At 42.8% G+C, this 25,652-nt stretch overlaps 2 protein-coding genes across 3 annotated transcripts in view; one reads left to right on the forward strand and one right to left on the reverse strand.

Annotated features, from left to right (window-relative positions):
* The window catches only part of neurl1aa (neuralized E3 ubiquitin protein ligase 1Aa), a 71,627-nt gene extending 65,537 nt beyond the window's left edge, over positions 1 to 6,090 (forward strand). For both annotated transcript variants that reach the window (XM_034592100.1, XM_034592109.1), the window contains exons 5-6: positions 3,064 to 3,213; positions 4,006 to 6,090. In XM_034592100.1, coding sequence (XP_034447991.1) covers positions 3,064 to 3,213; positions 4,006 to 4,247 — 392 coding nt within the window. In that variant the 3' untranslated portion in view covers positions 4,248 to 6,090. The remainder of the gene's footprint in view (positions 1 to 3,063; positions 3,214 to 4,005) is intronic.
* Positions 6,091 to 17,319: 11,229 nt separating this feature from the next.
* Positions 17,320 to 25,652, reverse strand: part of sh3pxd2aa (SH3 and PX domains 2Aa) — a 107,178-nt gene continuing 98,845 nt past the window's right edge. Inside the window, 8 exon segments of the mRNA XM_034592073.1 lie at positions 17,320 to 19,882; positions 20,311 to 20,430; positions 21,711 to 21,760; positions 22,104 to 22,507; positions 24,363 to 24,393; positions 24,396 to 24,441; positions 24,443 to 24,466; positions 24,468 to 24,481. Of these exon segments, the coding sequence (XP_034447964.1) occupies positions 17,882 to 19,882; positions 20,311 to 20,430; positions 21,711 to 21,760; positions 22,104 to 22,507; positions 24,363 to 24,393; positions 24,396 to 24,441; positions 24,443 to 24,466; positions 24,468 to 24,481 (2,690 nt within the window). The 3' untranslated portion in view covers positions 17,320 to 17,881.

Consider the following 25,652-nt stretch of genomic DNA (forward strand, 5'->3'; position numbering starts at 1 on the left):
CCAATAATATTTATCGCTTTAGATCATTTGGATTATCTGATTATTTTTATTTCACCATATCAGGCTGACACAGACATTCACAGGAGTTACAGGTGCTGTTCTCTCTCATGACAACAACATTCATAGAATCACTTCCTCTTTAGCAATTTGGCTTCAAAGTAAAGGACGTTTGCTTTGCTGCTGCAATGCTTCATATAGAGCTGAATTACAGAGCATTTATTTTGGAAAGTTGTGAACATGGGTCTGAAGATTGTGTTGATTACTTAACAGACCTGAAATAGTCCTCATGCTTGCATGAAAAAATAACAGTGAAGTAAATTATTCAAACGTATATAAGAGCCACAGACGAGAACAGTAATTGATATGAGTTGGTAATGGTTTAATAATCTGAAGAGTCTGTCTTCACCAACATTTCTCATTCGATGCTAATGTTTGAAGCTGTGTTTAAAGGAAAAGCTCGCTCTGTTACAACCTGAGCTGTTTAATTGGTTGCTTGGCCCCCGCCGACATCTTGGAACTTGGCAGCTCTCAGACAGGTTTGTCAAATTTATTTGGAAGAAGGAATTGAAGATGAGTGGGAACAGTGCAACGTAAACTGTCCCATGTTTTGTCTAATTCCTGGCATCTATGTGTTTACTGGAAGTTTCCCTTCCCATGATCTGGCAAAACATCTCCTCATAAACAGCTTTATTTAGACGTGGTTCGAGTCAAGAGAGATCGGAACGTGTTTGGATGTCATAGACAGTAAATTGTGGGTTTGCCCGTGATGAAACAGCGATCTGTCAGTGAGGCTCCCAGCCACCTTATGTGCAGTGTTTACTTACACGTGTAGCTGGTGTTGTATCTATATATAGACAATGGGTTGACCATCTCACGCATGTCTGGACGAGGATAATGGAGCCTCCCCTGCTAAAAATGTATTTATTCACTCACAGTGGCACAACTGACCTGTTACATCATGTTACACACTGCACATACAGGACATATCATCCACACGTCAAGGCGCCAAAGGGGCTTGGGAGCACCAGGGCAACCCCTGGTATGCAAACAAAAGAGATTCTTGACTAAACCCCCCTCCCCACTCTGAGATGCCACATCTAACAGGTCCTGATATAGAGTAGTGGGCAGTGGTGACATGAAGCCACATCAACTCTTACAAAAAAACACTGGTGCACTTTATGACCTGGCAGTTGTGGGACAGTTTCTCTAAATTCCAATGACCCTGTTTAGGCTTGGCCGTAAAGTGACACAGGCCAGTCTGTGTGCTGGCTGGATCGATCAGACTGCCGGGGCAGATGGCAGCAGAGAGATTCAGACTGCTGGGACATTGTCAGCGTTGGGGTGTCATCGTCACTGGTCAGTGCTGACAGAGTCTGTCCCACACCAGATGACTCTGGTTTCACTTTTTTCTCAGTTTTTGTCATTTGTCCAGGAGAGCAGACAGACCATGAAACGCAGCTCAGTAAGAATCATCACAGTGATGCTTCTTGAAATTGTGAAACATCTAATGTGCACACAGCAGCTGATTTCTGCTGCAGTTGTTCATTTGCTAATTTTTGACCCACAGCTTCAGGGAAGGTAATTAAAGTAATCTGCATTTTGAGAAGCAGCAAAGCATTTGATGGGAATTCTTTGTGGATGATTACACGTTTGCTCTGCAAGAGAGCTCATTTGCATCTTAATTTGTTGTGTATTTTGGTGCCTCTGCACTACCTGTGAACTACTGAAGTTATTTTAGATGACAGAGCATGTCATTAGATTAGTTTGACATGGCCTGCAGGAAACCCTCACCAAGCAATTGTATTTCATTATTCTATACAACGCTACATATTGCATATCTGCTGATACTGTGTTTTGTATAAAATGGAAATCTCAGCTAATTAGTTTTGCTTGTTTTAATTTTTCTATTTTTCTTTGACATGTCAGCAAAAAGATGCTTATTTACAGATCCAGTATAACGACTTTTAGCTTTTTCTTTTCCTCTCACAAGAGAAAACATCTGTCTCTTTAGCTGATCGATATTCAACTCTTCATTTCTAACAGTCATGCACTAACTTCATGCTGTTGGATGCTGCAACGTTTTTTTTCTCCACAATCAGCTTTGTGCTGCAGCTACAACCAGGGTCAATAAGAGTTTGGTGGATATTCAACCAAAATAATGAGTCAGAGGCTTCAAAGCTTAATCCTTGTTTACCACAAGCTGTATGTTTAACATTATCATTTTGTCCATTAAGTTGATCAAAAAAAGTATTGACTAAAGCAACTGTATGGTCACATGTTCAACTTCTGAGATGTTAATGACAAAATCCAGTTTGTCATGTCAGTCGTACGGTGGCCTCTTTCCATGCATCTCTGGCATTCTGACATATGTTCCCTAGACTCTGCTTGGAATTCCCATTTGTCTCACTGAGCACTGTGGAAAGATAGGATGTGGAAAGAATGCAAGACACCTGCAGTCTTTTGAAATTCTCCAGAGTTTCTCCTGCCAGCCCCCAGTAATAAACTTGGGATCATGTCGGAGTGATCACACGTGAGAATACAGCAGGAGATTATGAGAGTGAGTGGGAATGTCGATGATTTTTCTTGCACGCAACGGACGCAAAACTACTGCAGCAGAATTCAAACATCCTGCATGCTGCGCCACCCCTCGCTCTGGAGATCTTTCTGTTGTTGTGAAAATGTCTGAGCGGAGAATCTCCTGCTGCGTTGTTCATGTGTGAAAGGGAAACTTCGGAGAAAGTCTGGACCCCATTGTGGAGACATTTTCTGGAGTTCATGTGTGACAATGGCTTTACTGAGTAATGAATTGTGGGTGGATGTTGAACATAAACTTGGGCCCGTTATTGCCCCTGAAGTAGAAATATCCTAGATGGACCCTTGACTTCCTACATTTTAAGACCTCCTCTTTCATTTACCACTGCGTCTTTGCAGTATAGTATTAGATCATGTCATAGAGTTTCCACGACAGGATCAGTCTTCACTAACGTCAGAGACCATTTCCATTATATTTGTTGCGACAGCACCAGCACCATCTAACCCCCTGCTTTTTCCTCCTCCAACCAGGTTCCACTCATGTCGGGGATCCGCGGGCCACATCGAACCCCAGCTCGCCCTCCTCCTCCCCGCCCACCCCCAGCGCCCTGGGCAGCGGCAGCTCGGATCCAGTCCTGAGCGGAGGCCTGTGCTCTGCCGCTTACTGCAGCTCAGCAGGAGGTAGGTCCACCCTGATAGGGAGCAACTAATACAGAGGCAGAGAATCAATCAGCCCGCAGGGGACTGAATGGAAGCCATTATGGGATAGCGAGCAGATGTCATCCTGCAGTAGTTAGGAACAATGGCCAACACCACAAAGTCCCAGTGCTGCTGCAGCTGCAGCTGGATGTAGGAAAATGTTCGGCACGTGCTGTTATGTCACAAACCACTGTTATGTAAATGGACTGATGCAACATAAGTCTCCTTTGAGATGGAGCAGGAAATGAACCTGTGTTGTAGTCTGATTATCAGACTGAATTCACATTTAGTTTCACTTCATTGATTCAACTGGCTGTTGTTTTCATGCCAGTTGAATTCTTGTTCGAGTATTTTTGTAAATGCACTGAAAATGAACTGAATTCTGTTGAAAATGACAGTAGTGGGACCAAGCAACATAGCTTACGTATAAAAAGAATAAAGAATATTTAGATATATAATGTAGCTGGTAGCCTGTTAGCTTTGTAGCAACCCATCCATCAAATGTGTCTAAGTTCTCAATGGTTGATATTCTGTACTTTTATTCAACAAAAAATGTATGTAAACAGTTTACATACACAACAGTTGTTATTTTGAATTGTTGGTTTCTCCGATTTTATCAGTTGTTTCGCAGTAAATTTAAAACATATCATGAAAATATACTCATATATATATACTATACTAATACTACTAATGTACTGAATGTAAAAACACTGTCACTTCATTCCATTTTCAGCTGTATTAAAAATAATTTATCTGTCTACTTTTCTTTCACAGGTACAACCCCAAACTCACCAGTCAGCCTCCCCAAGTCACCTACGTTCCCATCAGGCCGCGGGCCGTGGTCCGATGAGTGCTCAATCTGTTACGAGAACTTGGTGGACACGGTCATCTACGCCTGTGGGCACATGTGTCTGTGCTACACTTGCGGCCTCAAACTCAAGAAGATGTCCAACGCCTGCTGTCCCATCTGCAGAAGACAGATCAAAGACATTATCAAGACGTACCGCAGCACGTAAGAGGGCGGCAGCAAACGGACGGATGGCCTCAGCAAAATCCCAGAGTCAGGGAAAGAAAGGCCTAAGTTCAGTGAATACAAACTCTGGTACTTTGATTTGGTATTTTCATACGATTATTGTTGGTCGGTTTTCTCTCATGACCTTTTCCAAAGCCGGTACCGCTTCTATGGCAAGGTCTCTTTCACTCTCGAGTCGTTGTCACAGCCTCTCTGCGGAGGCGGCACTTGAAGTGGCAGCGGGTTCCGCTAAGAACTTTGCTCTTGCCGGAAGGGTTTGCTCTCTCCTGGGAACGTGAAATACTTTGAAGGAGAAAGTTAAAAAAAAAAATCAAATTTGTTGAGCCATGTCGTATGAATTAGGGATGAACCCCCATCTCTTTGGGGCTGAATGTCTTGAGAACAGCTCTTATTAGAGGGTGACTGAAGCTCTGAAATATGCCGTCAACCTGATGGACATTTCTGACTCAAGCAGTCGATGAAAATCACAGCCGCAGCAGGTGATCAGCTCAGTACGTCACAACTTGTGTCTGTGTGTTACTGAGTGTTGGAAAAGAAAAGAAATCAGCTTGGCATCGTAAAGATGAAGTGATGGGTTTCTGTAATCGTCGTGGTGATTAACAGTGAGTGATGTGTTTAGAGATGCAAAGCGGTGCTGAATATATTAAGTAGGATTGTAACACCTGTTGTACTCGTATAATCTCCTGTACCTTTATGGTAGTTCTATTACAAAAGTCAGTGGTTGCTATATTGTTGTGTTAGCTAGCTGCTTGCTCTGCAGTGTGATGCGTTGCACTGAAATCAGCATTGTTCTCTCAGAAACGCCCCGGTACCGTCAGGGAGGACGTTCACCTGTTCACACGCGCTACACGCCTGCGTCCAGCAGACTGAGCAGCTTCGGATTCTTGAAAGGAAACAGGAAGTGTGAAAAAAAAAAACAACAGTAATTTGGATTCTCCTCAGGGCCGATCGTATGTTTTTTTATTTCAAAAGATGTGAATATTTTCCCAAACTCTACCTATAACCATGCCTAGTACACTGTGAGCACTCCTGACGAATTGACAGATCTTTCAAAATAGCTCCCATAACAACACAAGTAGTCAAAGGATTGTTGCCATGGTATCGAGAAGCCGCCGAGGATACAACTCAGCCTCCTGCCTTAACGCACAGAGGGTTCATTTGTCACATGCAAATGCATCATATTCTGTGTTTTCCTGCCGTTTCCCAAACCCCCTGACAAATTACCAAATAACGCTGTCATGTGGCACAACCGGTCACAACATGTTCACTCAGAGGAGACAAAGCACACAAATTTAAAACTATTTTTGTAATATAAATCCATGACATTTCCAATATTTAACTATGAAAGTGTATAAAATACCTGTGACAAGACTTTCACCAGCAGCAGAGATCCTTTACAGAAATCTGTTCAGGGGCAGAGGTATAAGAAGATCCTATTTTGAATATTCCTATCCTTATTAGTATGATCCCCATTCCCTTTATTTCAGTATGTAATGTCCTGATCCATGCCCCACAAATTTCACCTGTAAATACCAGAGCTCAGCAGTAAGCCATAGCTTATTACACAACACCACTCCAAGCTGAGAGGCCATTTTTTTAAATGACATTGTACTTCATTTTGTAGATAATCAACAACTGGGGCTCAGACCTATGCTGCTATGGTATCTGCCAGCTGTCCTTTCCAGGGAAACGCTGACAGTGATGTTTCACACATCCCTCCTCCCACATTACAGTTTGATTACGCTACTGCTTGAGGTGTTAATTCACATTTGAATGTTAACTTATGTACTTAGAGAGAAAAATGATTTTTTTTTCAGTGTGCTTGACTTGAAAAAAAACAAAGAAAAAAAAAGTTTTGTCTGTGTATTTTCTTTTGTATTTTAAGTTCGCTTGGATCGATAATCATCATTCTAAGATTAGGTTTTTTCTTGTTTATCCAAAAGCATGAGGCTCTAAATGTTTTCTTGTTTTCTACTAGTGAGGATATAGAGAGTTTCTTGTTCCTCGCAGTGATAAGAGATATTGCAGTACACAATCAAAACCTCATTGCTTTTGGGTGCAAGATATAAACTCTTGGTTTTATTACAATCCCTGGATTTCAGGTCTTCTTTTTTGTAATTTATCTTCTTGTGTGAGCCCATGTTAGGGAGCCCTACTACCCACTCCTGTGTTTATAGCTCGTATCATTATATAGTCTCAAAAGCCATCACTGTATGGTCATGATAAATGTCACTTTATAAAGCTACTGATTGTAATCTTGTAAATCTTTAGGCCAGCGTTGCTCTCTGAGATTCAAACGTGGCATGTTTTTATTTTGTGCAGACACTCCGACCAAATGGAAAAATCTCTCTTCTGTTTTTGTTTTTTTAAATACATCATATAAATGTTTTTCCCTTGTGCAAAATCTTGTATTTATTTGGGGCTTTATTTTTAAACATTTTCAGGACATCCATCAGTTTTTGGACAGCATCAGTTGATAAACAGAGTTCATACCAAGCTACTGTAAATAACCATTTATCAGAGGATGAAGGTTTTCATCATTATTTTATACAGACATTTTCATCAAGGCCACTTTGCCATTTTGATTTTTTTGCAGAGTCCTCCACAGGCTCCTTGAATGTTACTGATCCTGCAATGTATTATTTATTGTCCATCACTGACGTGAGGACTAATTCCTTCAGACCTGCTTTTCTTGTGTGTTTGCTTGCTCTGTGAAGACGTCTTCCTCTGGGTCTGGCCAATCACACAGCAGCACATTCGGACTATTCTTTCTGTAGATCTTAATAGCTTAATAATTTGTCATGCATGAGTTGTGTGTTCACGCAGTGTGAACATCAGGATCAACAACAGACGAACATCAGTCGAAAGCAGTTCGTTTTCATGTAGACAACAACCAGCGGCTGGAAGCTCCCTCGGCTGCAGCTCTGTGTTTGGCCACAGCAGCTGAAGTTCTTTACAATCCTGTGTTTTCTTTCTTTTTTCAGTTGAAACAACTCGTGATTGTTTGTGAGCTCTGTTCAGTGTGAGTCGGATGATTGTGGTTAATAAACTTTCCAGATGTGTTTGTGTAAATGTGATTCTTATTATGAAGCGAACTCCTTTGCTCAAACACATGGCTGAACACACTCATACACACATGACTGACAAATTATCACCCAATAAAGTTGTTATGCTAGCATCTGCTAGCAACAACTGATCGTTGCTATTTCACATGATAAGCTGTTTACACTGCTCTTTGGAATCCCTTTGAGGCAAATTGTAATTTGTAAATATATGGGCTATATAAATAAAATTGGGATTGGTGTGATTGATATCTGATGAATTAAAAATTAAAGAAATGAAATGAACATTCTATCACTACATAAATATGTTGCAGAAAACAAGTGGCACAAACAAGTGGTACTCATCAGAGTAGAGTCCAAAATCAAGATCCATGAATTATATCCATGAATTATTCCCTGGGGAAAAAAGTGAAATGTTGAAAAACGTCCAATCTCGGAAAGTTAAAGAAAGTGAAAAAAATAAAATAAAATTCATGGATCCGTCACCAGATCCAGATCCACATCAAAATGTAGTTTTCTCTTCCCTGACCCACACTGCGTCTTCCACCCAGTTTTGTGGAAATGTGTTCAGTAGTTTTTTGCGTAACCTTGCTTACAAACAAACGGACAGAGATGAAGACCTTGGCGGAGGTGGATGAGTGCAGCTGTAGTTAAAGCTGCGTTTATTTGTTTCTCCCTGACATCAGCTTCTGCAGTGACTCATTGCAAACTGCCAGCGGTCATCAGCTGCACTCATAAGCAGATCCAGCTGGAGCAGCACTGATCACAGAGACGTCTTTAAAAACACAGGTTTGTACCTCAGATGTGCTGAGGACCTGGTGGCAGCATGAGGAGACACGCACCTCTGTCTGCTATTGGAGAGGAAGCTGCACACAGACACATCCCATTGGCTCAGCAGCAGAGGTGTGAGTCACTGAGGACCTGCTGTGTTCTCTCTGTTTGTTTGTGAGCGGAATTACACAAAAACCATCTGAGAGATTAACACAAAACTTGGAGGGATGGGACATGTGAAGCACTGTGTGTGTAGTTGTGTGTAGCGCTGTTTAGTTGTGTGTAGCACTATGTAGTTGTGCGTGTAGTTGTGTGTGTAGTTGTGCATATAGTGGTGTGTAGCACTATGTAGTTGTGTGTCGCACTGTCTAGTTGTGTGTGCAGTTGTGTGTAGCACTATGTAGTTGTGTGTAGCACTATGTAGTTGTGTGTAGCACTGTCTAGTTGTGTGTGCAGTTGTGTGTAGCACTATGTAGTTGTGTGTAGCACTATGTAGTTGTGTGTAGCACTGTCTAGTTGTGTGTGCAGTTGTGCGTATAGTGGTGTGTAGCACTATGTAGTTGTGTGTTGCACTGTCTAGTTGTGTGTGCAGTTGTGTGTAGCACTATGTAGTTGTGTGTAGCACTGTCTAGTTGTGCGTATAGTGGTGTGTAGCACTATGTAGTTGTGTGTAGCACTGTCTAGTTGTGTGTGCAGTTGTGTGTAGTACTGTCTAGTTGTGTGTGTAGTTGTGTGTCCTGTGTGAGTATAATTGTGTGTAGCACTATGTAGTTGTGTGTAGCACTGTCTAGTTGTGTGTGCAGTTGTGTGTAGTACTGTCTAGTTGTGTGTAGTTGTGTGTCTAGTTGTGCGTATAGTTGTGTGTAGCACTACGTTGTTTGGTGTTGTGTTGTGTTAACAGTGTTTGCACGTCTGATGCTGACACACTAAAGACACTGAGAAGGAAGCTACACTATAACACGGGTGCAGCCAGCCGTGCTCTTTGAGGTGTGAAGTGATCCGTGGGCCCCGGCCCCCTGTTACATCATGTACCACAGCCTCTGGCCTAACCACCGCTGCGGGGGTGGGGGGGGGGGGCTTCATGGTGACAGGTAGGACATCTTAGGCCCAGAACTCAAGTGGTAAACGAGCAGTGTGTATTCATGAGGCAGCTTCTCCTCAGTGTGACGGCCATCTGTCTGTCTGCAGGATTTATAACAGCCAACACTAAAGAGCAGGATGAGCTGCTCGAGTAACACAAGTGTAATAATCACATGGAGAGAATCATCCAGAAAGTTCCTCTGGTACTTTACTGTTGAACGGAGCGTCCACAACTCGGCCACGTCCTCCTTCTGTGGTATGAGAAAGGCTGCATTAAATGGGTAAAAGGACTGATCCCAATAGAATTTCATTTCAACACTGCCTGTCAGTACAGATTCAGTTTGTTATGTGCAGGTCTCTTCATGTGAAAATGTCTGTGCTCGTCTGTTCTGTGTCAGTGCTGCCGAGGCCTGGACACTGGCTCAATACAGCCATCTAGTAGACATGTACTGTCACAGCACCCAGTGCACAGCCTGTAAAGGGTTTCATTCAGAAACTTCATATCTCAAAAAACAAATAAACAAAATGAAATGTGACGAGGTTTCAATGCTTTACATTAGTTTCACAGAGTTATCCGTCTATGTAATTTGCTGGCGAAGTTTTAATTCAATTGTTCAAAAGCTACATTTCCAACTAATTACTCCCAGAATGAAGTTACTGATTAATAATGTTTACTTGGGTTTAAACAGAGCAGCGCTTACAACCAAATTAGGTTTTCATTCAAGATTAGAATCAAATTACACGAGTCTTTTCAGGACATTTTGTGGGAAGTTAGTAGAAATGATTTAAAGTGCTGCCACTGAGCTTTTATTGGGCTTTCAGTCACATCTTACAATCTTTATTAGCTCAGTTGTAATCACACAATTAATGAAATCAAGAAGTTTCCCCCAGGATGTCGTAATGTGACAAGTTACATTATTAGATCATGAGTTTTTTTTCTCTCCAGTCAGTCGCCAAAGTTTTTGCTCATTGTGGGAACTGTTGGGTTTCCCTATCATTTTAAAGGTCTCGACCTTCTGTGTAAAGTGCCTTGAGATATTGTATATTAGGATTTGGCACTATAAAAATAAAATAAAATTTCATTGATGAGTTGATGAGGAAGACTGTGAGAAGCAGTTTAAAGATCTGAGGTGACCTTAAGTCAAGGTTTTTATTTAATTGAACCCTCTTGCTCAGCAGACTTTAAATATTCAATAATTGGCATCAGTTTAACAATCTCACCAACCTTGTTCCCAGCATCTGAAAACTGATTTAAGGAAAAATCAACTAGACAATTTTCACAGGATGAATTGGGTTCCTTATATTCTAAGTGTTTACAAAATGCAACACAGTCATCGAAGTAGAAGGCCACAACTAGCAGCTATTTAAATACAGAACTGGGACATTTTTATAATTGAGGTATTTCTTCTTTCCACATTTCAGATTTGGCTCCAAAAAAACCTCCCGAATAATAATGTGTTTTTCTTTAACAGCTGAACATTTGCCGATTCATTGGTGCAGAGGTGTAAAGTGTAAATTTCATGAAACCTCAGACACAAGTGATAAATCTCTCCACACACATTTGGATGCAATCTGCAAAACAGATCTTGTCTGTGCTCCTTAGCGGGGGACTGGCGCTCCGAGAGCTCGTTCATCTTCATCCTTCGCTCTCAACCTCCTCACACTTTCCTCCCATGACTCATACCCTGCTATTTATAACCAGGTGCATTGTTCCGCTCCTCGTCCAAACTCACTTAATCTGGCCCACACAATAAGGAGAATAAAGATAAATGTCTCAATCTGTAATATTACTGTCACGTACTATCAGGATGGAGCACGAGCAGGAAGGGGGGGTTGGGGGGTATTGCCCTTTATCTGCAGGAGCACATGTGACCTGATGTGGGAGACAAATGAAAAGGAGCCGGTGTAAAACAACAAAGATAATACATTTAATAATGTTTCTCTTTTTGGGCAATGCGAGATACAATGTAAACATGTACAAGATACAAAAAAAGGAACAAGACTTGTCAAAATGAAACAGTAGATAAGAAAAATGTCCTGTTTTCAAAAAGGAATGCGCATGTGCAGAAAGTCTCCCATCAGAGAGGAATCTGGACTGTGGCTGCTCCTTGCTGCACATTGGGATGTATATATGGCCTTTTCACCACGTGGGGTTTGGCAGCCAGATGACTCATCAATGGAGGATTCACTGACATTTACAGTTGTATAAAGCCTCCTGAGCCTTCTCATGGCAAATCTTTTTGAAAACGAGGAGTTTGCAAGAGTGAAACACAATTTGCATAACAACAATGGTAATAAGAAACAGAGCGAAACCAGGAAATAAAAAGAAGAGCACCTCCTTTGGTCCAACTCGAGGCCTGCAGTTGTTTTTGTGTTTCTGAGTGTGGCTGTCATGCTGGTAACGGATTGTTTTTGTCAGAATTTACAGATCAAGAGCTCGACGGCGTCGGGTCCTCCAAGTTTCTTTGGCACACTGCTTCGCACAGCAGGGTGGTGTCAAATTCAATTCTATAAATGCAACGTCGAGGCTAAAAGCAGGCTCCACCTTCTCATGAATCCACGTCAGCTGTCACTCAGCATCAATCACCGCTGACAGCTCGCCTCCGCCGCACAGATATGGCTGAGCTCCATCCAGCACCGGAGGCTCCCACGCAGGATGGCAGCAGCCTCGCTGATTAAGAAGCCGTTAGCGCTGGAATATCGTCTGACTGGCTAAGGTTAATTAAGACACACTGTTGTGCTAATTAGAAACGGGGATTCAAACAGAGACAAAGAAAAGTAGCACAGAGACACACAGCGGCGCGTCTCGTTCCTCAACACAGCCTCCTCCAGGAGCTGGGAGACAGCTCCCGCTGATGCCCGCTGGCGCGTCAAACAACTCCGATTCTGTGAGGAAGTTTTCTGAATGACATAAATAATCAGCATTCCCTTATTCACAGGCCTGTTTTGCTTTTTTCTTACAGCAACTGCTGGAAAAAAAGCCCTGCAGCGCCGTTAGTTCTTTTCCCTCTTCTCTCGCACTCAAACAAAAACTAGATATTAATTAAAAAAACCTCCAAAATCAACCCCCTAAATACATCCCACCTGCTCCCACACACTTACTCAAACTTTCCTATCAAACCTACCCCTCCTTCCATCAAACTCCTGCCTTCATTAACTCAGTGCTGTTGCCTTTTTTCATTTCTTTCCATTATGAATTAAAGCTTGTCTCATTAGATAAGAATGAACCCCTCAAAACCTTTGGCGCACTCAGTGAGAACACAAAGGAATACGTCAGGGGGAGAAAAAATCCACAAGGAATCCACCATATGAAGCCTTTTTTTTTTTTTTTTGTCTTATTCACAAAAACTTTTTTCCGCACCCAGCTCAACTCCCTCACCCTCGGGGCTACATGAGATCTGAAGACACCGACAGTGAAAGAAGCTAAAAACTAGACGTAGGATCAGCTCCAAAGGTTTTTCTTTTCCGACGGACAGGGAGTGAGGCCCAGAGAAGCTGCCGTACACTGCGACTGATTTGTCTCTGCAGTGTCTTGTTGAAGCAGCTACACAAAACTTCAAGTGCTGCAATTAAAACAATGTTTGGAGAGATGAGAATTCAGAGCTCAGGTTTAGAAGCAGCGAGCTCATTAGGTGTCAGGTTTTCAGAAAGGTGGGTAAAGGAGTTCTGATAGAGTGGGCCGACTCCCTGTCAAAAGGAATTATTATGTCTCAGTTTTCCAAGTGGAAGTGGTGCCCACCAGTCTTTAATCTCCCTCGCATCAAAGCCGCCCTCCTCTCACCTCCCTCTCACCACGTCTACTAGAATCCACCACTTGATCCGTCTTGTGTCTCCCTGCATCCTGCTCTCGCTACGTCTCCTCCACGACCTCTAACATCTCCCCCCATGAGCTAAACACCTGCAACAATCCATTACATCCAGCAAACACACACACACACATGCAAACAACTCTGTCCCTCCACCACAAACCCTACTACCTCAATCATCTCACTGGGAATAGAGTGCCGGGCTGTGTCGAGGAAGGAGAGAGATACATGTGGCGATGGCGGATAGAGAGAGAGAACAGGGGAGCGGGGAGGATGTTATGGCAGCAGACAGTTTTGGGGAGCTGCAGAGCTTAAGGTGCTTCACGCCCGAGAGGTGTCGTCCATTTGTTCAAATAAAAAGGGAGCGAGGGATAACATGGTGGAGCCGTCTCACCCGGGTGACCTCCAGGAATATGTCAGGAGACTCGTACATTTCCTCTGCAGCATGAACGATTCCTTATCATCATGAGTGTGTTGGCATGTGCGAAAAATATTACCTCCGACAATTCCATTTCTATTGTGCCACGTGGATGCACGAGCAGGTTTAAGAGCAGTGCAGCTGCGACAGGCTGAGCCACTGGACCGGAAAAAGAAATATATCATTGTAAATAATATATTATTTTTGGGAAATATGTTTATTTGTTTTGTTGCTGAGAGTTGCATGAGAAAATCGGCCGCAGCCAGCTGACGGTTAGCATAGCTGAGCATAAAGACTGTAAACAGGGGGAAACAGCTAGCATGGCTGAAGGTATGAGCATCCCTGAAGCTCAGTAATCAACACATTACATTGTGTTTGTTTAATCTGTACACAAACTGTGTAGAAGTGACAAGTTGTTGTAGGTCTCCAGAGATTTCTCATTATCCAGACAAGCAGTTTCCCCTGCTTCCCCTCTTAATGCTAAACTAAGCTAACAGTCTCTGGGCTTACGCTCCATATTTAAAGATAACCTTCACGTACTTTGTGTCAAATATGGCTTCTCAATAGAAAAAGTTCAATTTACCAGTTAAAAATCCCTAAATGTACTCAATGTCCCTCATTAAGAGATATTTCAATATTTTCCAAATCAAACATTTTGACACTTTTACTCTCTGCAAGAAACTGAATACATTTGTTTCCCAAAACACTGGAGTGTCCTTTTTAAGGTGGAGTTTAACGATAAACTATCCAAACAAGCGTCTATGGATAGAAGTCCCATGCCTGCATTGGCCTGTGTGCTCGTGTTCACCTGTAGCACTTAGATAAGGCCTGCTGGGACTCAGCATAGAGAAAAGGTTGTGATGTTGTTTTCTATTTTTGGCGTACATCCTGGAAGTTGATGGATTGAACTGAAATGGCCTAAAGGAGCGTTCATCTCCCCCAGCCTCTTGTTTACCATTGAGACTCAAATGTCACCTTCAATGTGGTGATTGGTGAGGAAGGAAAAGTCTGACATAGTCTGACTAGGGTGGGGTGAATGTCAAGAGAGGCATTGGCGTCGGCGGCGGCGGCGGCGGCGGCGGGGGGGGCGCACACAGAAAAAACAAAGAGGAAAAACAACAACACAAAAACAAGAAACTATCAAAACTCCATTCAGGCACGAACGTGACAGCTCAGGGCGGGGCCGCTAAGGGCCCCTGACGACGGGGCCGGGACTCTCCATCTGTGACCCCAGATGGCTGTAATGTCAGTACAGAATGGGTCAGTGGGTTTCTGCCATGTCATTCACAAATCACTGTCCACTGCTGATGCCAGGCAGGAGGAGCAGAGACTCTCATGTCAGTTCCAAAAGTCTGTGACGTCAGGAGATGATGAAGAGTCACGTACGGCTGCTTTGGTCCAATGAGCTTCTGATGCGTTTGGAGCCTCGCACATCTTTCTGACACACTCCACTTTACATGATGGTAAAAGCTCATGACTGGCAGTTTGACCGGGAACATCTTCTCCCCACACACGTAATGGCATTGACGTTCACGTTTCCTCCTCTTGTTGAAACAGGATGCTTTTTTTCTTTTAATCTATTGCACAATTTCTCGCAGGTACATTTCAGAATTTGACAAACTGGGGCATAAAGAGGAAATAAGAATTTAAAAAAAAAATGCATGTAAAAGCATGAGATAGATGCTACACAGCTAAATGTATGTTCAACACAGAACCATTCCCTTGCAAAGTAAGTTCAGCTCGATCAAACAAAGCGATATGCATTAATAACATGTGCTGGAGCAAAAAGGTTAACAGTGATTCAACACATTTACATAATGCCATCGTCTGGGTGGGATTTGCCTCACAGCAAATATCAACTGCCTACTTTCAAATTTTTGTTATTTATGGGTCCTTATGCAAAAATCTCACATACTCAAGTAAATCATGGTATTTGGGAATTTTTCTTTACCGCTGAGTCTGCAATAATCCGTATAAAGCTATGCAAACATATTTTGAAGAGGTGGCGAGGTGATTGTCAAATGTAAAAAATTCATAATAAATATACGTAAAATCAGGCATTATGTAAAGCACAATAAAGGTGAAGGAAGTGCCCATCATTTGCTAAAGTTGCAGCAAACAGCATAAAGAGAAAAAAAGGGAATTTTTGAAGTTTCCTAAAAAAAATTTGCCCAATACAAAACACGTGCTACAAAAATATGTTTAGCTGCACTGAGATTTTAAAAAAAGAACAAACTAAAAAACATAAAATTTGTGTACAGTTTTCGGGGAGACTCACTGACCAGCAATGCATTTCTTATTGCACTGAGGCAGGACGGCCGATAAATAAGCCTTGTGGATGATGTAAACATGTTGTAGTACATTTAAGCTACCACAAGAGGTATCTGTTTCTCCAATTCTACTCAATGAGACTTTGAGAGTTCCACCTCTGATCTGAGGTGAGGGGGGGGATAGAGACATTAAATAATTAAAAAAACTTAATAAATAACATGCTGAGTATTTACTGCATCTTCACATTAATGCACCATAAAAACAATTTTAAAGTGCACTAATTCACAAAACTGAACCACTTCGTTCCTCGTTATTGACACTGTGTGATCACAAAGTAACAAACAAAAACACAAATATGATTTTGGCTAAAATAGATAACTGCGATCTAGCAGGTACTGTACTTTGTTTCATAATATCATACTGTCCAGCAGGAACATAATCACAAGTTAGTGTTCAGCCTCATGACGGAAGATTCGGCCGTTCGTTAGAAAATGTATTTCAGCAGTCTTGAACATCAGCCATAGGCATTTTGAAAGTTGGACTTCAGCTCAGAATTTCACATTTGCGAATTTAGCTTTTAGCTGCATTGGGGGGAACTATATATTTCTGGGTGGTGGCTAAGATTTATTTATCACAACAATTTGTTTATTAAGATTTATTAATTACAAACTGTGATATGAAACCAACCAATTTCGAAAATTGGGAAAAAGGATTAAATTCTAATGATAAACTATGTTGTTTTTCTATTTAATAATAAAATTAGAACTGCACAGCAAGACCTAATATTACAATTTACCTGGTAACTTCAATATCTGAGAAAATGTATCAAGTGGTTCCAGGAAAACTTTTTTATACAGTTCAGAAACCTCGTTTTTGTAACATAAATAAATAAAGAAAAAAGAAAAATCCAATGAACTGATATTTGTCTTTGGTTTGATCACATTTTGGGCTAAATGCTGAGCAAATATGTCCCTGGGATTCAATGATTTTACTGCATTTCCAGTACTTATCAAATACAGCTACGCAACAGCAGTATTCTTGAACTAATAAAAACAAAATATATACAAGATCAATTGTTCCTGGAGTAAACCTAAACTGTTGTAAACAAATTGTTTTCATTGTTTGAGGGTATTACACTGAGGTGATTTTGTTCTGGAGAGAACTCAAGCTGCTCTAAAGGAAAATAAAATATCCAACTATTATAGTTAGACTGCAAGTTTCACAGGTATTTGTTATCCCACATAGTTATATCTGGGATTAATATAAACATATCACTGTGGGGATTTAGGGTCTATGAGAAAACTATATCCATCCATCAGACACTATAAGGAGCTTTAACACTTCCATTTGCAGGCTGTTGGTGGAAACAGATGTCACAAGAAAGCAGAAATAATTCTCTAAGGAAGACTTGCATCAACACAAGACATTATAAAATAAAGAATTAAATGAAATAGAAATACTGATAATGAGACTTAAATGTTGATTCAGTTTTTTTCACGTTTTTTGTGGTTTAAAACAATTCAATTCTCTGGTGAACTAAAGTTCTTAGATCTCTGTTTTTCTCTCTTTCGTCTGTGTGTTGGAACAGTTTGACCACTTTACAATGAAACGCTGCATTTTGTTCTCACTCTCTAGAGTAGCTCTAGCTTGGTCATGGTAATACTATTGGTGGTGTTCATCGGCCTATGGCACTCTTAAGATTTGGTTGATGTAATGTTTTTCCATCCACCAATTAGAACCTCCATTCCGGTAATCAAATATAAAAGGCACTTATTGGCCATCATAGTAAGTGATGGGCAGGAATAAGCATCGCCATGACCCTGCTCAACTTCTGCATTACATGATGCGAACCTCTTTAAGAGGTGATCGCTCCCAATCATTTCATATCTCAAAGACTCCTCACTCACGGCTGACAAATCCCATATTCCCCACATCTCTCACTCCCCCGGCCAAAATAGTGAAAATCTTTACACTCCTCTTTGTATACATTTTAGTAAACCAGCACTAAAAGTGTCCTTCCTTATCAGATTAAAACATCTTCCATTTTTTTTACACACAGTCTTTTCATAAATGTACATTATCAAGGACATATTGCTTACAGGAGATTGCGGGTAACATTCTTGAGGAGCGATGCCACCTGTGTCCTCGGAGACATCGAAAAAGGGAGGTGGGATGGGGGGGTTAGGGAAGGATGTCTGGGGAGGTGGTTCTATTTTTTTCGCTCCAGGTAGTTGGATGGGACCCAGCCCTTGCGGGGAAGCAGGCTGTCCTGCACCTGGCAGTACCACCATCCATTGGGGTTTCTCTCCAGTACCTCCAGACAGGTGCCCTCAGTGAAGCCCATAGTCTCCTCGTCGCCACGATAGTCGGCGATTGAGACGTACACATCCCTGCCAAAGTTATTGTGGATCAGTTGGCTCTTCTCTATCGGCTTGGGCCGGACTGTGGACACAGGGATGCCGTTGCGTTGGTTTACATTGCTTGTGCTGAATGCGCTCCCCGAGGACCCCAGGCTGGAGCGCTCGGCGGGCCTCGTCTGACTTTCAACGACTACATGTGGCCGCACGGTGCTGAAGGAGGCATTTCGGCGGACGCCAAGAGTGGCAGAACCAGAACTATAGTGATCACTTCTACCGAGTGATTCGTTTCGCCTCAGAGACCCCGTCATGTAGTGTGCATCCTTGGATGGCTGTGATGTTGTCACGAATACAGACTGAGGCCTCACCGCCACCTGACGTACCCCGTTTCTCATTCGCACACCTCCGTTCACCAACCCAGACGGCTTCGAGAAGCCACCGGGGGGCTTGGAAGGAATCGGCGGGGTATTCCTTCTCATGCCTGGATGCTGCTGTGTCAGACCCTGAATGTTGATGTTATTGAGGGCCAAAACGTGCTGCTCGTTCTTCTCCAGGCTGTTGGACTTACTGCCACCACTACTCCCATGTCCATCTGAGTCCCTCCCACCAGCATCACCCACGTGTCTGACAGGTTCCAGGTAGTAGGAGGGAGCCCAGCCCTCCTCTGAGCCCCAACGGATGTACCACCAACCGCTCCCCTGCTTCTCCAGAACCTCCACCTCCACCCCAGCAGGGAAGCTGATCTCAGAGTCTTGAACCTTCTTATAGGCGTCCAGAGAGCGGTAAGCACTGGGGCCTTCCACATCGGAATCCCCGCGACTCCCTTTAGAGTAAACTGAGGAGAGATCTGAGGTGCTGCGTGAACACATCGAGTCCTCTGATGAGATGACAGATGCAGTTTCAGAGTCGTCCCCTCGAGAAGGTTTGATGCTGTATCGATACTGACTTGTTGGCCTCAGCTGCCGTCTCAAAGAATTGATATCCATCCTCTCAGGGCTCTGTGGCTCGGATTTGGTCAGAAGGGGTTTGGGTCTGACAGAAGGCTTGGGCCTGGTGGAGGGACTTTGACCTATTCTCTGCTCCACATCCCGAGTAAAAGGAGGGGCTTTCTTGGGTCCTCTGCTCAATTCATCAGATGAAGAGAGGGGGCTGTTGTCCTGGGACCTGAAGCTGATGTCTACGTGTCTGCCCAGGGTCTGACTTCTACGATTCATCTCTGGCGTCATCGTCTTCATTGGCCTACCAGCTAGAGGCGAGGATCCAGAGGGTCTTCTTGGGACTGTGGAGGAGTGGTAACTCTTTGGGGAGTTGGGCTCACTGGAACCTTTGGCTGAGGGTGCTTCAACGCCACTGCTTGGCCTGAAACCATCGTTCTCGTAAATACATTCTTCTTTAGTGACCTCCTCTACAGACCTGTAAGAGGCTCTTCGACGGCTGAATGCGGGAGACGCCTTACAGACGGGAGGGGAGGCTTTGCAGGAAGGAGGGGCGCTGCGGTACTTGTCGCTGACCACGTTGCTGATCTTCACATCCAGGGGGCGCTCATCCTTCAAAGAATCTGTGTCAGACTCACCTTCGCATCCAATTGCTGGGATATCATATTCAGGTTCCTCGTACACGGGCCTGGTAGGTGGCTCTGAGACCTTGGAGGCAGAGTTACCCGGAGGGGGGGCCTCTTCGGGTTCTTGTTTTTTCACAGGCGGAGCAGGCGGCGGGACTTTGGGCCGGGTCAGGGTGCTGGTTCGACGGCTGAGGTTGGGTTTCTTGCGCTTGTCGATGTAGGAGCAGGGGGCCCAGCCTTCCTTCTCTCCGATCTGCACGTACCACCAGCCTCCAGGGTTCTTCTCTATCACCTGCACAACAAAGGTAAAAGCAATTTATTTTTAATGAAAGAAATTATTTGTCTACTGAAATGGGTTCGAATTAGGACAGGGACATGGATAACTGTTCTGACTTAAAATATGATCAAAGACATGCAGACTGAATAAACTCAAACCTAAAGCAATATTTAACAAATGAAAATGATCACAATACAGACTTCTTTCACAAACATTAATGACAATGGATTACAGATGGCCTAAAGGTTTCATCTGAACATAAAAACACTCTATATTGTTATCTTCACCTGAGTCTCTGCAGAGATCTTTCTACATCAGGTTCATACACACATTTCAAGGTCATATTTCTAGTGCCTCAGCTTCCCTGTCTGTCTGTGAAATACATATTCAACAAGGACCGTCAGTGTGATCTCAGTGACAACGGTGTAGATCGAGCCTCTTACATCAGCCTTCTGTCCTCCACGGAAACTGATGCCATCAGAGATCGAGGACTGGAAATCTGCTATAGTGTAATACTCTGCTTCCACAGCAGGGGGCTCTGGTGGTTTAGGCAACTGGAATCCCTGTACAGCAACAAAGGAGGAGAGATGAACCACTGACATCATCATTGTATTGTGTCTGACTTCACAATGAATACAGCTAAAGACGTTAAGAGAACACTGTCAATTATATTATGATGACGAGTTATGACTGTACATGATAATAATGTTAACGAGTCATATATGTTTGCACGGATTCAAAATATCACAGAAAAGCTGGAATTGTACTTGTGTTGTCGCTGTACTCTAATGGTAGGAAAGGTTGCAACACTATTCGATTTTCACAGTGGTTGAACACATTAGTTTGTAATTTAGCAGCAGTTATAGAGGAAGTATTCACATCCTTTATTAAAACACTAATACTACTGTGTAAAAGTGACACTGTTACAAGTAAAATGACTACTTGAAAATGATAGTAAAAGTAAGTATGTAAGTATTATAGCAAAAAAAGGAATGTAATTACTTATAGTATTTGACTGTTATGCTATTACATATTATATCATTGCATTATTTTAACTCCTGCATTCATTAAAAAGCAGGATTTTACCATTGGTTGAGCACGTTTGAACTATTTTTTATCCAACTGCAAATATTACTGAATATTTTCATTTCTGATGAATTATCAAAATAGTTCATTTTACTGAAGGTGTGAGATTCACACACACACACACACACACACACACACACACACACACACACACTCTCACTAATGTCAGCACAGAGAAGTTTTGTGTGTGTTTTTTGATGGACATGTAAATGTTGAATGTTTTCTTCTTTGTCAGCCACTTTGTGCAAACATTCATGTTTGGGATACCACAATGATCCCAGTTTCTGTCTCTTTGTGGAGTCCCACTGCTTTCTACAGTTTCCTCTGGGTGTGTGTGTGTGTGTGTGTGTGTGTGTGTGTGTGTGTGTGTGTGTGTGTGTGTGTGTGTGTGAATAGGAAAGATGCTCACGCATGGCACAGGTGAGATTCTCTGTTCGTTTGCATTATTTCAATATTAGTGATAAGCCAAAAATAATTACTTCATGGTACATTTCCATAACATGTTATACCATGAAACTAGGATATTACAGCAGCTCTCATGAGTGTTGTGCCACAGAGCTAAATAATCATCTACTCTTTTATCTGTTTATTTGTATTCACTGTTTTTACTGTGAACTTTCTCCGCTTTTCTGTGTTGCAAATTTGCAAGAACGCTCTTCACTTCTGTGATGTTTACATGTCTCTGTTGAACATACAGTGATGTTAAATAATTCCCTCTGGGTATTTTCAGGAAGCAGCAGCTCGTGAAATGTCTTACCAAGTTGGTGTCTCTCCTTGGGGGAGGTTTCTGTCTCAGATTTGGAGACCCTGATAAATAAAATGACAGCTGATGAAAATGTTACTGCAGTGTACTCATCCTTCATAAGTTACAACCTCTGCAAACATTCTTAGTATGTGAGTGATTCCACACAGCAAACATTTTCAAATCCCACAGCCTCACAGGTTAGTGTGATTACAAATAAGTATAATTACATCATCACCACCACCATTAGATACAAAGGCCATTTTTCTTACCTACAGCATCGAAGCCTACACAAACAGGAAATGACATGTCTTAATGTCTCATAAGAATCCTCCTCCCTTTAGCTAAACTGATTCATTTGCTGGTACAGAAAGATCAACTGTCTTGTATCACACCACAAATACTCACCAATTTCCACTCTGTGCGGGGCCACTCTTGCAACAGCTGGGGACCCTGCCTCGCCTCTCCCTTTACTTTCATTTAGAGCGGCGCTTGCTGCTATCCCCAGACACGGGCTGTTGGTGTCACGGCCTGCACTCAGCCTCCTGCCGGTCTCTGCGTTGATTTCGGAGCTAAAGGGCATGGGCAGGCTGATCTCAGTCTTGGAGATGTGGCGCTCCGGCGTGGTGCTGCCTTCTCCGTCGGTCTGAATGTCCTTCTCGCTGACCGACTTCTTTTGCAGCAGGTTGCTGATTTCCATGATGTTGCCGATGATCTCCACAGGCCCAGTCAGGGTCTTCTTGCGGGGGGAGAAATCGTCTTTCAACTTTTTCAAGTATGAGGCCGGGGCCCAGCCCTCTTTCCCCAAGTATCTGGAATGCATAAACAAGGGACGATTGATATTTTAGTTTGCTGAAATATTCCTTGTTTTAACTATTTAAAGGGTATTTGCACCAATTTTACACATAAATGCTAGTTTATTCCTGAAGCGTGTCATTGCACTTCTCGTAGGCTTCAGCATTAGAAAGCCTAAATTCTAATAATTCTGGGTGTATGGAGTTTGAAAGCTAAACTAAATCAAACCAAATGGTGGTTTGATTTGGAGTTTGAAAGCTAAACTAAATCAAACCAAATGGTGGTTTTCTGTGAAATATAGTTCAAACACAAAAGACAAAAAAATCGGGATATATGTGTTCCTCTTGTGTCATCTGTTTTTCAAACCGTCTTTTGTGACTCCCTCAAATGGAATTACTGAGGAAAACACTAAAGGACAGCAAAGTGAATATGATGGAACAATCTACGCCTAAAATAAATGAACAATTGTAAATGTGCTCATTCTCTTGCATTCAAGCCTGCAATACACAGTGTAAGATGCTGTGTATTGAAAAAATGACACTATTCTAATTCAAGCGAGGTAGAGGCAGCCAGAGGCAGTAAACAGACAACATAATGTATGCAAGGAGACGCTGCTTCCCCACATTTCAACATTTGTTGTTATGCTAAATGAGTCACTTTAAAATGCTTTGTGAAACAATAAGCGATGTTCCAAATGCAACTGAGTCATTTGCCTCTAGGTGGACGATTTGCTGCTGCTGCTCGAGAGAGAGCGATCCAACTGCGACCACAAGGAGTCCTCGTAACTTCAAAAAAATGCCCCATGCTTGGACTTGGCTGCTCAGAAATAGGCCCAGTGAGAGGAGCATGACTCAGACGGACATCTGGAGGATTATTTCTTGTTGGACAGCGCTCTGAGATGATTCGCTGTGCATTGCAGTGACGGCAGAGGAGTGAACAAGGTGCATGAACTAGCAGTTTGTGTCTGCATGTCAATATCTGAAAAAGAAAATCTGCACACCTAAGGATTTAACAGTGATGCTTCGAGCACAAGGCTCTTCCTTAGACTTCTGATAAAGACACAGAGCTGCCATCTTAAATATCCACAATCCATTGTGAACAAATCACGTGATGTATCAGCAATACAGAATATATAGACTACATATCCTAGTAGATATACATAAAAAAACTAGTGCAGAAAATACAAAACACAATAGCTGGTATTCCATATTAGGAATACCATTCAGGCTAAATAGCCGTCATAGATACTCAATATTAGAAGTGTCTCTGTCAAGTTATATGTTCCAATAGGGAGTGGAAGTGATGTTTTGTTGATCCAGCACACATCAAATACATTTTCAATGGATGTGTGCTACGCATGTTATCCATTTATCACAAATATCACAGCAGCAAAAACACCTTAAGACTGCATGTGTATATTTATAAGCATGCACACTCTTAACATGTATTTGTCTGTGCGACGCCACGAGGCAGCATGTGATAGCAATCAGCTGTGCAGTGGAGCTCCACTCTTATTCCCCCGGGGATACAAGGAAACAAACAACTGGCAGGAAGTACACTCTGGCTTGGTAAACAACACACATGTGGTAATATGCAGAGAGACGCACACATACACATTAGACTTCCCAGGCAGAGCAGCCAGTTGATCTGTGTACAGCGCCATATGTTAATGGTTTCTCCTCAATACCATTACGCAAATGAGAGCTGCAGGAAACCGCTGCCTTGATCACGGCGCTAAGCGATGACTCTTGTGAGCATTGTCAGCGTTCTCCGAGGACTCGTTCCCTTTGAAAGTGGATGAAATTTGACATATTCCATTTCTATCGACTGTGTGGGGTTGACGCAACGGCCGTTCTGTCAGTGTCTGCTCACCTGATGAACCACCAGCCCTCCAGGTTCTTTGGATGACCTCCACGGTGACCCCCTTCTCAAAGCTGACTTCATCCTTCCCCTTGACTGGTGTATGGCTGAATCGTCCACATAGTTCTCTTCTGGAGATGACGACAGGAACAGGAAAGAGAAAAAGGGGCAAAGTGAGTGAAATGTTGTCATCAGACTATCTCACATTGTTCAGTTGATCCAGGACATAGTTTACACTCTCCAAAAAACTCCTTAGGAAAAGAAAAGTGGTTAGTGTGACCTACTATTTCCATACCAACACAAACATAGCCCTCTCCCATGGACATACACCATCATGTAAAACAGCTCTCTCTACTGGCTGAACCTTGCCCTCTTGATGTGGACTCATTCAATCTGTTGGGCTTCTGATCCAGTGATAATAATAATCATAAAATAACTTTATTTATATAGCCCAGTCACACAGCAAGTGCAAGCGCTTCACATCAATAACACATATACAGTGTGTTTCATGTCCCTCAGAGGGAGATTCCTCCACTAGCTGCAGGCCAACATCAGGGCCTCCCTTGAGGAGATAAGATTTTTGGACCAGGCTCAACCCTGTCAGATCCCTATCTGACCGCCACTCCTCTCTCACGCTCCGCTGGGCTTCCAAGACCCTGTAGGGGAGGAAATCCTACAATGGGTTTAGTGGGGAGCAAGGGAAGGTTTGGGGGATTTACAGACACCAATGCAGAAGAAGGGAGCAGCGAGGGAGACGAAAGATTGGTACATAGAAGCAGACCAAACCAGGCTGAGTTCGAGGAAAGAGAATGTGACCTTAGATGGCTGAGGGGAGTAAGCTTGTTAAAGGAAATGTGAGGGGCATCGATGATATCTCAGAGGTATGGATGCATGCTTTCCAAAGGAGGGGTTTGTCCAGCCGGCGGGGATTCAAGTTCCTCTGCTGCCGATCCTTTCAGAGCAGCTGAGGTCAATAATGTGGAGCGGAGTGGAATGTCTGGCCTTAAACCTGGACTTGCAAAGCATGTTGTGTGTGTGCGTGTGTGTGTGTGTGTGTGTATGTGTTTGTAGAGGCTGGGGTGAGGACTTGCAGATGGACAAGGAATAACAAATGGGATGGCTTACAGAGGAATCTGGAACGTTTACCTAAATGTGTGTGCTTGTTGTAAAATCGTGTTGTTGCATCTAATTCCCAGAGTAGCGGAACATAAAAATGAAAAATGAAATTAATCATATTTATTAACCACATCTGTGTGCGTGTGTGTGTCCTTCATGGGCTGTACACATGCCTCAGTGTCCATC

The sequence above is a fragment of the Hippoglossus hippoglossus genome, chromosome 1 (assembly GCF_009819705.1).
Source record: "Hippoglossus hippoglossus isolate fHipHip1 chromosome 1, fHipHip1.pri, whole genome shotgun sequence".
NCBI classification, from domain to species: domain Eukaryota; kingdom Metazoa; phylum Chordata; class Actinopteri; order Pleuronectiformes; family Pleuronectidae; genus Hippoglossus; species Hippoglossus hippoglossus.